The sequence below is a fragment of the Pipra filicauda genome, unplaced genomic scaffold (genome assembly GCF_003945595.2).
Source record: "Pipra filicauda isolate LSUMZ 115617 unplaced genomic scaffold, ASM394559v2 scaffold75_size2874737_pilon, whole genome shotgun sequence".
Taxonomy (NCBI): domain Eukaryota; kingdom Metazoa; phylum Chordata; class Aves; order Passeriformes; family Pipridae; genus Pipra; species Pipra filicauda.
This window is the reverse complement of record NW_024104931.1, coordinates 1,783,575-1,800,777: the sequence shown is the minus strand read 5'-3', so window position 1 is coordinate 1,800,777 and position 17,203 is coordinate 1,783,575. Positions and strand designations below refer to the sequence as shown.

The window sequence follows — 17,203 nt, the reverse complement described above, 5'->3', positions numbered from 1 at the left end:
GGATTGTTATGCTGACCTAGGAATTCAGGCCAAAGTGCTGTGAGCAGTCCTGGGGCCTGACTCAACTGTGTACAAGCACAGCTTGAGAGCAGCAAGTTCAGAAAACTCTCCTGCCCCTCACACCTTGCCTGTCCTTCTGGACGATAGAGAGCTCAAACAGGATCTGGTCTCACAAGATGCTGAGCTCTGACATCTGTTGTGGGCATTAGGGGCAGCTGGGTGGAGTGTCTTGGAAGCTGGTACTGGCAAGCCCTCTTATGATTAATTTTGCTTTTTTCCAAACTGTTCCCAGATGGCAGCTCCCATCTCTGGGCACTGGCACCCTGGATCCCTGATCACTACCCTTCTCATTGCTGCCTGGCCTAGAGAAGAGAAGCCTTCCCACGTGGTGATCAACCTGCTGCAACAACAGTCTGTCTTGGGTGCTGGTGATTTTTCTTTGGCCATTTCTGACAATTTCTGAAGTGAGTTTGCCAGTAAGTAAACACTGCGCCTGCATCCTTCTTAGACTCATTCTCTGTGTCACCATCAGTGAGTTGCAGGTTCATTTGCTTTTTCTCTTCTGTAAATGAGAAGTTCACAGTGACTTCCTAGACCCTGTAGTTTCTCACACCTACACACAAAAAGCACAGCTGTTTGGCTTCAATTAAAACCTCTCCAGGAGGAATGATACCACTTGTAAGATCTATATTCTTGATTTCTACTGCTTCTAAATAGGAGAATCCCATTCCTGGCTTGCATGGGCTGTCCCGGCGTTATGAGAAAGCCCTGCAGAGCCTGTGATTGCCCTGTCCTGCCACCACCACTGTTCTGTTCCACTTGCACCTTCTGACTCTTAAGGGTGACATTCAGTGTTGGAAACCCCATCGCTCTGGGATCCAGTCAGCTCCCAATAACTGAGAACAGCTGTGGTTTTGGCTGTGGAAACCCCACAGATGTATCAAAGAGTTGTGCCACGGTGCTGATAAGAGTTCTTGTCTCCTTTAAGTTCATATTCCAGTGTGTACAATTTCATGGGAAAATCAGACTGTGGCAGTTACAGTCTTAAAGGAGATGAGGATAGAAATGTATTCACTTTTTTAGTCTTGAACAGATTCAGACTTCCCTACTGCCGAATTCCCAGTAAGTTAACTAATAAAGTGTGGTTTGTAAACATGTCAGCACTTATTGGGGCCTTGAATCAAGTGCTCATTCGTCCCACCAACTATTGCTGGTGCCAAAATTGGTTCAATGCTTATTATTTTACATCTTTTATACTGAGGACTTTGTAACTTTTCCTAAGGGGCTAAAACCAAAACTGTAACAGAAGAGGCTTTCTGATAAAGGTTGGGCAGAACTAATTCATACACTTAGAAATATTTCCATTATGGGCAATGCTCAGTGAACATAACCTCTGGTACAGAGGTTGAAATTTATGTAGCCTACACAGTGTAATATGTAAAACAGAGAAGAAGAAAAAGTCTGTTTCCCCCCAAAAAGGTAATTTTAGTGGCTTTATTCTCTTAGGTTCTACATAGACCTCTCAAGTAGTCCAATCATTAGAAACTGTGGTAGAGTTATATTTTGATATAGAACAAAATGCCACAAAACCCAGTGGAAGGTTTGACCCTGAAGCAGATGACCATTGTCAGCTTTGATTTTATTGCCAAAGTTTGTAAATATTTTTTCTAGTGTAGGACAAACAACTATGGCTGTTTGGCCACAGTTGCTTGCTTGTTTATAGCACCAGCTAACATTCTTCTCTGATTTCAGTCTGATTATTCTGATGTGGGTTTCTTAGATCTTTGCTCTTAAAGAACAGCCTAGTTTTCAATGACCCAGTCATCAGCCCCTAATGTTGCAGATACTTCCTCTGGAGAACACCCTCTGTTTTCTGACTAGAAATGAAAACCAATGATGGTTTGGTTACTGCAACAGATGGGAGACCACAGTCCAGTTCTGTGCTTTGCCAGAGACATTTGTGGGATTTGAGACAAGTCACTGCATTTATGGTCTGTGGTATTTTATAACTGAGGATTTGAAAAGGAGACTGGTAGGATTATTATTTATATACGTTATAACATCATCTCAGGTCCTGGCTGTGGACACTCATTGTGCTAATCACCAAGTGTTTTGTCTAACATTGACGTCCTGGCCTGACTGTGCTGTGACACAGCAGCTGGTCACCATCAAGGGAACAGTTTGGCAGCTATCATCAATGCGAAAGGCAGGGATGACATGAATCTGGACTTCATTGCAGGTGCCCATCTTGAAAAGTTTGGAAGAATACTGAGATTGCACATTAGAAAGGTGTATTTCATGTAAAAAGCTGTAGTGTGCTCAGCTTGATCTGTTTGCCTTTAGATGTTGAAAACATTTAATTGTGGCATGAAGCAAATGAAAGTCCTGGACTTCAACGAGGACTTTGCTTTTCATATGCAACTGTCTGGTTGCAACATGTGATGGATCTCAACTTGCAGAGGCCAGAATGCTCACCTCCAGGTGAGGAGTGATTTTGCAGACCTGTGGTGACCTGTCAGCAACACTTGAGGGAGGGCACGCTCCCACTCTGCCATCTCACCCACTGCATCAGTGTTTGAAAAGTCGGTGTAATTATTAACTCATCTGGAGCAAATGGTGGCTTTGCAGAGGGAAATTGTCCCGTTTGAAATTCTGGAGAACCGGGGGTGAAAAATTTTGTTTGAAACCACAAATTTCAGGGTGGCGAGGCCAGAAGACTGCCGTCATTCAGCCCAGGGTCACAGGTCGTGACCCCTCGGGTACGGCACAGCGGCCAGGGCCTGGCCCCGGCCGCGCTCCCGTCTCACAGCGGGGCGGGCGGGGCCCCAGCCCGGCCGGAGTCGCTCCGCGGGGCCGTCCCACCCCGGGCTGCGGTCTCCCGGGAGCGGGCGGTCCTAGAGGGGCGCTGGAGGAGCGCCAGGCCCGAGGCGGCCGCCAGCCCCGCGGCTCGACGCGGTGAGTGCTCGGGCGAGCCGATTCCGCGGAGCCCGCGCCGAGAGGTCGTAGCTGAGGCGGGGGCGGCGCGGCGCCGGGGCCGGGCCGAGGGCGGTGGAGGCCTTGCCGTGCCGGGCGGTATGATCGGCACCGTGCTCTGCTATGTGCTACTGCCGGCGGCGCGGCTCCTCCGGGCCCTGCAAGGTAACCCAGCCGCGGGCGGGCGGCGGCGGGAGAAGGGGGAGGAGAGGGCGGGTGCGGCCCGGCGGTCCCGGAGCTCCCCGAGCCCCCGGCCCTGAGCAGGCGGGGCCTGGGGCAGCTGTGCCCGGCCGGAGCTGCTGGCCCCGGGGCAGCGCTAGGAACTGGGTGTTCTCAGGGAACAGCTGCCCGCCGTTGTACTGCAGAGGCAGATTGCGGACTGTGCGGGGGCTCCAACTGCTGCCCCGGGCCTGCGCTGCAGGCTTGGGAACATCTTTAGAGATGGACTGCTCAGGGATCTGTGACTCCCCAGGGATCTGCGGGTAACTCTTGCTTTGCGTGCATTGCTATTTCACATAGTTTCCTAGATCCTGCTGCTGCTTCACAGTCCCTGGTTACTGTGCTGATGTAAAGCCACCCTCTCTCCTGAACCTGTCACTGGGCCTGTAGCAATGACGGGCACGCTGTTTTTGGTCATAGTGAGCAGTTAGCTGACTCCTCTCAAATTCAGCTTCTGTGGTGTAGTAACAGGCTCTTGTAACAACCGTGCCTGGCTAGTGGTGCATGGAAGCATTACCTCGGTGCATTGGTGTTTCTGACATTCATGAATTTAATTACAATACTTCAGAGAGGCATATGGTTCTTAAAGCTCCATTTCTGACACATACAGAAAACTTTGACACAAAAGATATAGTGAAAGCATACACAGATGTTGCTGACAGTATGTTACTGCTCTGGCTGACTGACTGTCACAGGGATACAGAGAAAAAAGTGATTTGTAGTCAACAGAAATTGCTAGTCAACAGTAGGGACTACTGTCTGTGCAGAATTCATAGCAAAATGTAAATGCCAACTCTTATATAGATATAAGTGAAAAGAGTCTGTCTTTTTCTGCTTTACTCCATGAATATTAGTATGTTCAGTTGTTACATTAATTGTTAATTAATTGTTACATTATGTATTGGCCTCATAAGCCACCAGCGTGCCTGTAGCAAATGTGGATAGAGCCTTCCCAAATCTTCGTTCGCGAAGCCTAGCCATGATGATGATGTTACATTAAAAGCAGTTTAAAATGTTTTAATTTTTTTGCCTCGTGTGTCAGTCATCAGGTGATCTGTAATTCTTATCAGGACTTCCTCTGTGCATATATTCTCTCTAATAAGGCACATGTTGGTCCCTCTGTGTCTTCATTTTTCATCTCTTAATAACAGAACAGTTTTTCTTCTACAACGCATTCTCCTGTTCTTCTGATATCATAGAATCACAGAATCAACTGGGTTGGAAAAGACCTCTGAGATCATCAAGTCCAACCCTTGATCCACTACCGCCATGGTTACTAGACCATGGCACTAAGTGCCATATCCAGTCTCATCTTAAAAACCTTCAGGGACAGTGAATCCACCACCTCCCTGGGCAGCCCATTCCAATGTCTGATTACTCTCTCTGTAAAAAAATTTCTTCCTAATATCCAACCTGAACCTCCCCTGGCAGATCTTAAGATTGTGCCCTCTTGTCCTACTGCTGGGAGAAGAGACTGGCGCCCACCTGGCTACAGTCTCCTTTCTGGTAGTTGTAGGGAGTGATGAGGTCTCCCCTGAGCCTCCTCTTCTCCAGGCTAAACAACCCTAGCTCCCTCAGCCTCTCCTTATAGGAGAGGATATTTCATTCTCTTAATTGACTGCTATTTCTTACTCAATCCCTGGAAAGAAACTTGCTCCAAGTTATGATCTACAAGACCTTGGCTTCTTAGCCCACGCACCTGATCAGCTAACTTCTACAGATTGTGCCTTTATAGGTGCTGCTGAGAGCTGATAGTTTCCACAAAGCCCTTTAGCTTGGCTGACTGTCTGTGGTGCTGCATAAGTTAGAACTGCATTCCCTAGATTTGGTAAAGCCATTACTATCATATGCAGTTTCATTGGCTGACGAACATAACGAGATTTGGACTGCGGCTTAGCATTCCAGAGCAGGCAGGGGAAGTTTTTCAGATTGTAACTATTTTTCTTCAGAGAAGTAATTTGTTTGGGTTGATATACTGAATGGTTGTATTGCAGAGTTACAGCAAATGCATTGGAAAAAGAAAAGAGTGAGTTGGAAAGGATTTCTGGCTGTCTTATATTGATTTTGTTTTTAAATGACAGATGGTTTCTTTACCTGTCGAAAGAATGTGCTTCTGGCGAAGAGCCCGTCCACCCAGATAGAAGGCGTCTTTGCTGCATCCAGAGGAAGATCGGTCTCAGAAGAGCAAGAAGCCCTTCTCCAGCAGTGGTTGGAGGAAGGAGCAGGGAATTTGCCAGCCAGTGAGAGTGTTCCAGCAGTGGGGAAAGTATCAGTTACAATCACTAGTGGCTGGTTAGAAGGTTCAGAGCTACTGATGACTAGCCTCAGAGAACTGAATTCGTCTCCAGAAGCCACACCGTGTGCTGATCAGCAGCTCTCAGAAGCAGCCTTGGCTTCTTCAGATCTGCAAGATCATGCAGTGGCTGAACAGGCAAGATTACCAGCAGAGGAAACAGTGACTGTAGCAGACAGTGCCCCTTGGGCAGCTGTGGTGCCACAGACAGATCAGCAGATAGCTGGCTGTGCTGGTATCAACGCACAAGTGCTGAATGATGACCCAGCTGTGCTGGCCTGGAGTTTAGCGTGTGATGCAGAGACTGTGGCAGCAGAGCTCCCAGCCCAGCCCATTCAGGATGCAGTACCATTTTGTCCTGTCCTGACAGAGGTGCCCTACCATGGTCAGTAATGGCTCTGAATGTAATGTTCAGTTTGGGATTGGCATTTGTAGTGAATGTGGTCAGGTTATTGTGTCTGGACTTGCTGTCAGCAAGACACTGATCTTCCCAGCAGAATTGACAGGATTTGCTCGTGAAAACTGTAAAGTGAGTATTTGCTGAGGAGGGGCTCACAGCTACTGGTCTCTGTGCTGTTAGACTGTCTGGTATGAATATCAATATATGTTCCCTTCCCAAGAACTGTTCCCAAGTGCTGGCTTTATAATATAAAATGCACTGAAAGGTTGGTTGAGTGTTTCAGTGTACTTGACTCTGGTCATGTCTTATGCCATCTCCATTGACAACTATTTTCAAAGGCATCCAGAAAGAGCACCTGAAAACCAGAGTGGGTGAGGGTTTGCTCAGGGGCTAATGCCCTAGCTTAGGGAATGAGAATGGCTGTTTTCTGGGTCCCAGGGGAACAAAAGTATCAGAAAGGTGCCCAGCGTGTCAGTAACTTTGCTTTTTGTCTCTTGCATGTAGAGATTTTATGGAGAGACTGGGAGGATCTTTCTGTCCAGACCTGTGTCCTAGAACAGGTCTCAAACACTCCTCTCTTTGAATTTCGAGTCATGTCTTACAACATCCTTGCCCAGGACCTGGTGGAACAGGGCCTTGATCTCTATGTACACTGTCATCCAGATATCCTGAACTGGAACTATCGCCTTCCAAACCTTTTGCAAGAGATCCAGCACTGGAATCCTGATGTGAGTATGACTGAGCCCTTCCTACATCAGTGTCACCAGAATTTGAATTCCTTGTTTGATCTAGCAGTATTAAAGAAAGAGATGGGGGGAGGTCCTAGGAAGATACTACCTGCTTGGTAACTGAACACTGATTGCTCTGAGAGTGTTTGAGGACTTGCACAGACCTTTTTTTTGGTGTCTATCTTGCTTTGATTGTGGAAACTAGTCATACTTTGATGGCAGGGCTTAACTTCTGTAAACAGCAGAAATAGAGGAAGAAGGACCAGGTTTCTAAGGCAGCACAGGAGGGGAAGCCTGCATAGAAGAGGACTTCATGAATTTCTCTCTTCTTTGAGTCCTCTTTGTGGGATGAAGGATCTTTTGCCTCATCACTGGAAAACTGAATGATAAGCTAATGTGGCCCAGAAAGTTATTGCTCTTCATCTGGAAAGTACAGGACAGAGTTGCGATGATGACATTTCTGGTTGCAGGGTTGGTATGTGAGTGCACTTTTCCATTTTCTTCCTTCCCCAGAACAAGGTAACTAGCAAATACTTGTGGAGTGAGTGAGGTCTCTGCCTTCCTTCCAGGTTCTTTGTCTCCAGGAGGTACAAGAGAACCATTACTGGGAGCAACTGGAACCAACATTCAAGGAGATGGGTATGTCCTGCTTTTGTTGGTTTGTACATCTAGCTCGTGGGACTGGCCAAGAAGTTCTTCTTGCTTACTGTCTTCAAAGCACCCAGTTTCAAGATACCTCTTCCTGTTTGCCAGGTGGCTGCTGGCCCTACTTCTGAACTGTCCGCCTAGACCTTTAAGCTTTCTTTTGTAATTGATGTCTCTCAGGGTTGAAAGATCAGAGTAACAAAACTGAGAGGGTCCTAGAAGGACAAAGAGAGAGAAAATACCCCCTGTGATTAATAATAAATGCTGATTATTGGAACAGAATTGGATATAATACTGTACCCAAATGTAGTAGGAACCTTTTTACACAGTCTTGCTGAACTCCCAGCTTATAGGGGGAGTCTGAGGTAGTGACTGGATAAACCTTTTAATTGGTGATGGTTTCTTTTCAGGCTTTGCATGCTTCTACAAACGGAGAACTGGGACGAAGACAGATGGATGTGCAGTGTGCTATAAGCACAGCAGGTTTCAGCTGATCAGCCTCAGCCCTGTAGAATATTTCCGTCCTGGCCTGGACATCCTCAATCGGGATAATGTGGGCTTGGTGCTGCTGCTACAGCCTGTGCTCCCAGAGGGCCTAGATCTGAAGGCCATCAGTCCTTTATGTGTGGCCAACACTCATGTGTTGTTCAATCCACGCCGAGGAGACATCAAACTAGCCCAGGTGGCCTTGCTCCTAGCAGAGATTGACAAAATTGCAAGAACTACTGAAGGCAGCTACTATCCTGTCATCTTGTGTGGAGACCTGAACTCCGTACCTGATTCTCCACTCTACAAATTCATCCGAAATGGTGAACTTTCCTACCATGGGATGCCAGCCTGGAAGGTAGTTGCCAACCAGAAGTGGGATTGGGTAGCTCTTTATTGCATGTTGCCAGAAAAATGCATGGCTGCATTCTTTCTCTTGTGAGGAAATAATCTGAATTCTGAATTCAGTTATTCAGCAGTCTTCCCTAATATCTCCAGCACTGCAGGGGAAAGAAGTGGACGAGTGTGTCCCTGTTGTTTCCACCACTGCTCTTTTGGTTTCTCTTGAGGCAGACCTATGATAATAGACCACTTAATTTCAGGTCTTTGTTTTCCTTTGCTATGGAATTTTTGTGCCTGAGTGACTGGAGTGCAACTCCACCAAGACTTACTGAAATTTTATGTGGATGTTTGGTGAAAACGGTTTGAAATGGGCACCTGTGCTAAAGTCTCTTGCGATTGCCTCTTACGGTGTCTGGGATCAAATACATCATTGGCTTTCAAGCTAAATCATCAGTTCAACAAGATGCTTGTGAAGTATCATCAGATGACTTTTAGTTAATTGTATCCTCCCCCCACAGCTGAAGGTTTATTATTGCTGCACCATATTCTGAATAGCTTAGTTTGTGCCTTTCTATGAGGGCATTCTCCTGTTTTGCCCTTTGCAGGTGTATATACATACATTGACTATAGCTTGCAAAAGTTCTGCCCTGTGTTGCTGATGGTTCCTCTCCTTTTCTGGCCTCTTTGCAGGTGTCTGGTCAGGAAGACTTTTCCCAACAGTTGTATTCACGTAAACTGCTGGCCCCGCTGTGGCCAAGCTCACTGGGTGTAACAGACAACTGCCAGTATGTCACCCAGTGCCAGCCAAAGAAACCAGGTAAGCTCCAGTAGGCCCTGAGAACATGAGTTTGTGAGGATGGGCGGTTTGTGGGCCTTGCTGTCTCTCTAAATAGCTTGTGCATGTGTTGCATGAGGCACTCAGCAAAGATTCTCTTCTTCTATCCATTTCCCTGGTATATGAATTAAATATAATTTTTCCAGAATCTATTGCTGTAGCCCCATTTCTGCCACTTTCTTTCTCTAGTCAGGAACTGGATGTTCCCATACCAGTAACCAGTATCTCTTTCCTATTCCCAGACTTAGGCTTTTGTGCAGTTGTAAACTGTGTTCAGCAGCCACGGCTTTCATCTGCACTGTTAAGAAATCATTCCTAAGAGCCTAATTTTCATGTTCTCTGTCATGTCTGTTCTCTACCATCCTTAGAGAGGATTAAAAAAAAGGAGTCCACACAAATAGCTTTTGTTAAAATCTTGCATGTAGAACTTATACTCAATCTGATCTCCAGAATAATTTTTTCTTTTTTGACAGACATTTCCTTGACTTGCACACTGACTGATCTGCTTGAAAGTCCCTTGAACTTGTGGTGTCTCAGATGGGACATTCTTAATTTGTGCTGACCATGACTGTTGCATTAGCTAAAGAGATAGCAATATCTGTGCTCTGTTCTTCTACATTTACACATCTGTTCTGTTCTGCATTTAACTTATTGAGTGATTTCTATTCTCATGGTATTAAAATATTTGGGCACAAAAGCCTCTCTCAAACAAAAGAGGTCTAAGAGGCCCAAAGGTCTGAAATGTATATAGGTGTTCCTGGTAGATGTGACTTTGCTGCAGTTATTTTTTTTTTAACTTGTACTTTTCTCTGCAGGGAGACGTGAATACAGCCGTGACTTCCTGCTACAGTTTCGTTTTTGTGATGTTGCCTGTGAACGACCCCCGCACCTGGTGCTCTTGGAAGGTGTGACAGATGTTAAACCAGGTATTAATGAGAGACTTTTCAGCTTGTGACTCTCCTAGCTCAATGGAGCACCTCTCCTCTGAGGAGAAACTGAGAGAGTAGGGGTTGTTCAGGCTGGAGAAGACTCAACTGAGGCCTTATTGTTGCCTTTCAGTACTTAAAGGGAGCTTATTAAAAAAGAGGGAGAGTGACTATTTACACAGCCATATAGTGATAGGACAAGGGGAAATTGTTTTAAACTTCTTAAAATTCTTAGAGGGTAGTAAGGCACTACAGCAGGTTGCCCAGAGAAGTTGTGGAAAGTGTTAAAGGCCATGTTAGATGGGGCCCTGGGCAACCTGATATAGTGGTTGGCATCCTTGCCTGTGGGATGGGGGGATGGAACTAGACGTTCTTTAAGGTCTCTTCTAACCCAGTTATATGATTCTATAATGTCAAGGAAAACGTGAGGTGGAGGTAATGCCTGGTGAGGAAAGGGGAAGGCAGAAGGGTGCCTTCTGTGACTGTGTGATTAGATTGAATGAGAGCTCAGAGGAGTACAATCTTACCTCCCTTATATACACTGACTGTGTTCCTTGAGATGCACTGAGACTCAGCCTCTTTTTGAGGCTGTTTCTTATGAAGTGAAACACACATATGTATACATATTTCACTTTTTCTGCTTCAAGATTTTTGGTGGTGGAGAACAAACCTGAAGATTAATGTCACACAATGGCCACAACATAGATGTCTCTGGATGTTGGTACTCAGTAAACACTGCCTCACCTATGGGCCTTGTGGCATGGCTGGTTCTGCTTTCTCCATTTCTGTTCAGCCTTTCTAGACACTCTTTGAGTAAGCTGTAGGCTAAGACTTTCTTTGAGAGCAAAGGTCGAAGTACCCTGAGCTTCGATAATATTAAATGCTTTAAGAACATGTCCTTAGGACAGAATATGACTTCTCTGTTATTTGCACTGATCTGCTCTAAGGACCTTTCTTTTAGTCTTAGAGCTGGTGTTTCCTCTGGATGTTTTTCTTTAAGATGGTTGTGACTGGTAGCTATCTGCTCTTCTTGGGCAAAAAGATTCATTTGGTCTCAGGAGAAGCTTCTCAGACTTGGGATGGGCAGCCTTTTCTGGGATCTGTGTAGGTCTGGCTGGAATCTCTTTATTCCTTTGCAGACCGCCCTGCACACTGGCCCAAGCCTGCTGCCATGGTGAAAGACCCTGATCCCCAGCCATTCATCCCAAGGTAATTTGGTGCACCTTCAATGGCCCCTCTCTTCAAACTCGGTCTTGTTTTCCTGAGTACTGAAAATCTGGCTGAAGTAAAGACTGAAATAAATGTGAGAGTGGAAGAAAGTAAGGAGGGCTATCTGGAAGAGCTAGATCCTTCCAGGAGTGTCCCAACAGCTGGGTGCTGCTCTGTCAGCATTGTGTTGGTGAGGTCGAGAATGAAGGGCATAGACAGCACTGGGTGTTGAAGACAAAGGAAGTTCATAGTCTGCTTTGCTTTGCTGTAAGTGAAGTGAATAGTTCTGAAATACTTTCTTCTATGTGTTCAAAAAGTAGAAATAGTTTGGACAGTTGCATCAGCAAGGGAACATTGACTGCAGTACCAAAAAGGCATAATTCTCTTTCCTTCCTTGGTATAAACGGTCTGTTTGTGTGCAGGTGTTCAGGTGTTATCCAGCATGGCCTCAACCTGACCTCTGTCTACAGCCACTTCCTGCCACAGATGGGACGCCCAGAGGTCACAACGATGCCCATGGGGCTTGGAGCCACTGTTGATTACATTTTCTACTCAGCAGAGCCCGTGGAGAACAGGGCAGGTGAGTGTGGCAGTGCAGGGTTTATCCCTGTGACAGGCCAGTGCATTTCATTAAGCTGGGGTAGATCTACAGAGTGTGTCTTTGACTGAAATGATGCACAAGGTGGAAGCAATATTTGCTTGTGTATCATGAGAAGACAATGTTTATCTTTGCTGTGAAAAAAACAAAGCTGCTTAGGTTCATGTAGACTTTGGAGGAAGCTCAAACAGAATGGGTTCTTTTCTTCTGTGTAAGTATCTCACTTGTGCTCCTGATAACAGGCAGTGCTGGCTCCTAAGTTCAAGACTTGGACTTCTGGTCTGTCTGAGACCACACGCTGGCCTTGGAAAGTGGTGACTCTGGTTACCTTACAATGGCACCTCCTCTCTGCTACCTGAAACAGGAGTTATGTTGATGAAAGACTGCATGTAAATGCATCCAAGAACTGTCTCTGAGCTGGTTTGGGTCATGTCAGAATCGAGTTTGGGGAACAGGTTAGGAATGAAGAGATGAATTCCTCCTTGGGCATCTGAAGCTATTGCTAGGACACAGTAAGGAACTTCTCCTGTAAGCAACTACCTGGTGAATTTAGTATATTCTTGCTTCCTATGCCTGCAAATGTATGAAATCATGAACAGCTATTATTGTAGGATGCTCACTGCTTTCACATCTAGGCTCAAAGGTGCATGCAGTGTTTGTGCAGGCTGTCTTCATTCATCAGGGGAAGAATAGGAATGAATTGACAAGCATCCCTCTGGGAGTGTATAGTGTTAATCTACAGCATGAGTCTCTGGCTGATGTTTCCTTCCATTTTCTTTGTCAGGTCGCAGGCTATACAAGGATGGAGCCCTGAAGCTGCTTGGCCGCCTTTCCCTGCTCTCTGAAGATGTCCTGTTGATGGCAAATGGCTTACCAAATCCTTTTTGTTCATCTGATCATCTCTGCCTGCTGGCTAGCTTTGGCTTGGAGATTTCCAGCCTGAGAGAGAGTTAGTGTTGGTTCCCTTTCCCTAAAGAAAGGCTGTTCTGAATACAGCAGTTGACACTCTGGATTGCACAACCTGCTTGCAAGAAAACTCTTCCTTATCATGCCCTAAAAGTCTCTTCCTCCCCTCACACCCTCACTAAAAGCAGGGATGGGAGAGTTGGAGTGCTTTTTGCATTGGTATTTTCTGGATCTCTGCGACCCTGAGCTGTCTTCCCAGTGGGCTTCCAGTTGTATTCAGGCATTACCATCTCTTAAAGGGATCCTTGTTCCGCTGCTTTGTTTAGCAGGTGTTTTTGTGCTGCGGGAACCAACATAACTCTCATGTTTATTTGTCCCTGTGTGAGATCTTCAAGGAGCTGGAAAAGAGAAGGGCAGTGCTATCCACTTCTAGTTCGTTAATTGCTACCAAGGAGCGTGGGATGTATACACCAATATTCTTTTACACCAAAACAATAGTTCTTTTAATTTCTTGGTAGTTTATGAAGTATGGTCGTTTCAGGGCTAGTTGTTTTGTTGCCTTTTAGAATGTTGGATCTGCTAACTGCTTAGAAATGTCTTTTACTTAGTAATGTGTAAAGGCTGCCTTGCTGACAGAAGGGTTTGTGTGGTATAACAGTTTCTACAAGAAACTGCTTGCTGTGACTAATGGACCAGGGAATGGGATTGCCAGGAAGGGAGCCAGGGGTTCTACAGAGCCACCCACAGCAGCTCTAGAATGGCAGCAAAAGGCTAGAGGCCTTGGGGAAGACTCCATTCCTTTCTATAGCAGTCTCAGAATTGTACCTAGTTTGGCAGTTGTAGGAAAAATATTTAGGATCCTCCCAGCGAATATCCAGTGGAAAAAAATCACCCTGTAAGGCATGACAACCCCAGAAGGCTAACTCTGGAGGTCCCAAAAGAGAGATGAAAATGGAAGGTATGTGAGAGGCAGCAGAGACATCAGATGGAAGAGCTGATACTCATCATTTGCCCTACTCTTTCTCTGTGCACTCCCATTCAGCCAGGGGTCCATAGCCAACCTGTAGCATCCACCTGTGCCAGACTGAAGTTATTGCTCCTTCCTTCCTCTGGCCCCAGCCATGTTTTGGTAGGTAGAACTCTTAGGACTGACTCCTGTCTCTTGACAGGCATTGGGAGAAAGGGTAAGGCTGTCTAACTTGGAGCCAGATTGTCAGTCGTTTGGATCCCAGTGTATCTTTGGTGTCCTATCAGTGTGCTTTTCTCAGCAGTGGCTTGGCCAGTACAAAAGCAGTAGAACTGTACTTGTTTCTGGAGTAAATTCCCCAGTTCAGCCTGACATTTGGTCCTCAGTTTTTCCCTAAGAGATGAGACCAATATTGGCGGAAATATTATCAATCAGTCATTCACAAATGAGGCAGGAAATGTGGTCCCACCTCAGGTTTTTGTGGGAAGGTACAAGGAGACTTGAAATTTTGTTTTTTCTCCCTGGTCTGTATTGAAGACTTTCATATTTTAAATGTTACTTCCTTTATTGAAAAATAAAATAAGAAAAAAACCGCAAACTAATGACAGCACCTTGTACTTCTGGCAGCTGAACCCTCTGAAGACTTGCTCAACAAGGTTTAGCTGGCTGAGATGTGAAAGAGAAGAGGAAAAATTAGCTACACAAGACAGTAGTAATGAGGGTTGAAGAGAGGGAAGAAGTGAGCTTAGTTGTTGTCTCCCAGCACATCCTGAAATCCCAGAGTTGGAGAAGAGCTGGTTTTTCTGGCATCAGGCTTGTCTTGCAAAAAAAAAAAAAAAAAAAAGAAAAAAGTTTGCATTCAGGAACCCTTGCTCTCCTCCCAGAGAAAGAAAGTACTGCTGATCGTTTACAGATCTCTTCTGTAAACTGTACAAAAACAAGGGCAGGGTGTGAGGATTGTGTTCTGTGCCCTTACAAGTACCTAAGACTGCATATTCCCTTCGTGCCCCTGCCAGATGGTGTGGTATTTGTCTGGTGATGTGTCAATGGCTTTTGCTACCCAATTGGGAGTTTCTCTAAGTGGGCAGCAATCTTGAGGGTGAATAATTTTGCAGCTTTGTTTGCACTTACTTTGACAAGTAATGGTTCTGGCATGGCACTGGTATATGGGGAGGGATGCAAAGCTGTGCATTTCTATTGCTATGTTTATCTGACAGTTTCATTAACTTCTGCAAGTACTCTTATTCTGATTTTGTCAGTGGTTGTATTTGTAAAGGGAGGGTAGGAAAGGGTGAACTGAGAGCTTTATTTTCTGCCAGGCTCCAAAAAAGGCTGCCAGAAGGCAGATGACTCCCACCTGCTGTTAACATTGTAATAGGAAGCTTGGAAGACACTAAAAGTTTAAAAACAACCAACCAAAAGCAAAACAAAAAATGCTGTGACACATGGTGTTGGCACTTAAAAATTTAGCTATCTGCTTCCATTTTAATTGCTGGCTAGTCTGATGGTCAGTTGATGGGGGTGGGGATGTGAAAGCTGCCTGCCCCACCTATTAAGACCCATAAGGTGTGCACAGTGCACGATCACATGAACTGGTTGCCCCTGCACTGGCTGAAGCAGCCTGCCAATCCTGTGATGTAATTCCAACATCACAAGTGCTTTTCCCGTTTTATTTAAATCAAAGACTTGACTTTTGGGCAACTTGCATGAAGGCATCTCAGGGAGTTTGTAAGCTTCCAGCTATATTTTGAATGCCTCTGACTGGGGGGGACTAGAGAAGTTTGGAGGTGGGGCAGGCAGAAGGTTCCTAACTCTAAAATAGCAGCTAGTGTATGTATAGTTGTTGGGAGAAAATAAGATGTTTTGTGATGCTTTAAGAATAGCATCCAGTGATTTAATCAGAGCCTGTGGTAATGAGCATCATGGCATGCATAACTGAGATTCCAGATGTGGTTCTTAACACTGTTTCTGCCTCTGGTGGTCTAGTGGTTAGAGTGTCTGACTCTCACCGCTGCGACCCGGGTTCGATTCCCGGCCCCCTGGGCAGGTGGAGCTCGTCAGCCTTGGTAGGCAATCCACCTAAGAGAAGGTCACTCTAAACAAACCTACATCCTGGGGACCTCACTGCCACTGTCCAAGCTTTGCTCGGCCCCGGCAGATGAACCTCAGGACTAAAGGGTGGGCTCAGTTCAGCGCACGCTGTGTCTCACCTAAAAATCCACTGCGCAGGCTGGAAGGGTCAATGACCTTTCCCAAATCTTCGCTCGCGAAGACTGGCCATTAGTTAGTTAGTTAGGACCTAAATGCATGACTAGTTGCCATTAACACAGGTTTCTGATGAATTACAAAGGGATCTGTAAATTATTATGGAAGTGGAACAGCAGAAATACCTGCAATGCTCAGAAAGGGAAGTATCATAGAGGTAGTTACCAACTACATCATGTTAGTAGTGATGTAGAGCTCAGGGAGACTGGTTCTTAGGGGAAGTGATGCCAGAGACCACTGGAGTATGTGTACATCCCCTGTTAGCAGTCTCCTAAGCTGCAGGAGCATGCAGCTGTACAGGCAACACATTTGACAAAGTACCTTTGCTAAAAAACAGCTTAGTTTGCACCGCAGCTGCTAGGCTGTATTTAGTTATGCTATTTAGATTGGAATTGGACTTCCTTTGTTTTCTCAGAGTTTTAAGTTCATCACTTCAGCAGGTTGCCCTTTATAATCCGTTTTCCCAATTACATGGAATGGGAAGAGTGGTAAACAATATAATTGCTCTAGCTTCTTTCGTTTTCTTAATAAATGAAACTTGGCTGCTGTTTGAGGTTGTCTTTCTCCATGCCTTTTCCTTATGAGATATCTCTCCAGCAGCTGTTTTCCCATGACTACCATATCCAGTTATCTTTCTGACTTACTGATGTTTATTTTTTTCTGCAGCTGTATTTCTTCAGTTAAAAGCTATGGGTGGAATTCTTTAGAGCTAAGTCTTACTATAAACTCAACATTTACATAGGGTCAAGACCTAAGATAGTGGGTTCCCTCACTTCTGAAGAGTTAAGTGGGAGGGGAGGGAGCTCTGAAACGAACACGTAGATGGGAATAACTCTTGTTATATAAAACAAAAAATTGAGTTTCAGACTTACTGTTAGTGCTCTGCATGCCACCTGCTTTGTGAAGACAGAGCTCTGAAGTACACTTGACCTTAGTTCCTCTTCTCTGAGGAGTCTCTTAGAGGCTCTAAGAACAAGTTCAGCATCTCAGAAAGAATCTCTTTTAAGAGTGGATCAAGGTATGTGTCCTGCTCCTAATGATGTTTGAGTGGCATTGGCAAACAGTCTGTAAAGTGGGCTGTTTCTACAGTGCAAAATCTCCTCCCATCACCACCACCTCAGTAATGAATGTGTATCGGATGTACTGGTCAGAAATTTGCAGACATATCCACGGTTCATCCAAATGCAGAGGAAGCTGTTTGTTGCTTACCTATAGGGATGGGCACACAAGTGTCAGTGAGATACCATGTCCTTTCAGGAGGCTTCCTGTTGTGCAGGTTAATTGAATTGCTGGCTGTGACCTGCTCCTTACCAGACTGTAGCTGCCTGGCCTGTAGGGCTTCCCACAGCGCTGTCCTGCTGCAATGCACAAGCTGCACTGGATGTACTGCACTGTGTTTCAAAGTGTGATA

The 17,203-nt window shown here is 45.6% G+C and overlaps 1 protein-coding gene across 2 annotated transcripts; it reads left to right on the top strand.

Moving 5' to 3' along the window:
• The first annotated feature begins 2,817 nt into the window (after positions 1-2,817).
• On the top strand, positions 2,818-15,492 carry ANGEL1 (angel homolog 1). Of its 2 annotated transcripts, none has more exons than XM_027720107.2 (10): positions 2,818-3,138; positions 5,274-5,870; positions 6,390-6,613; positions 7,183-7,252; positions 7,669-8,102; positions 8,777-8,903; positions 9,737-9,847; positions 10,987-11,056; positions 11,479-11,636; positions 12,439-15,492. In XM_027720107.2, exons 1-10 carry the CDS (start codon positions 3,075-3,077, stop codon positions 12,606-12,608), a joined length of 2,025 nt encoding a protein of 674 aa, XP_027575908.1. In that variant the 5' UTR covers positions 2,818-3,074; the 3' UTR covers positions 12,609-15,492. The 2 variants fall into 2 exon arrangements, with proteins under 2 accessions (XP_027575908.1, XP_027575909.2); XM_027720108.2 differs by having other exon boundaries at positions 2,821-2,955.
• The last annotated feature ends 1,711 nt before the right edge of the window (positions 15,493-17,203 follow it).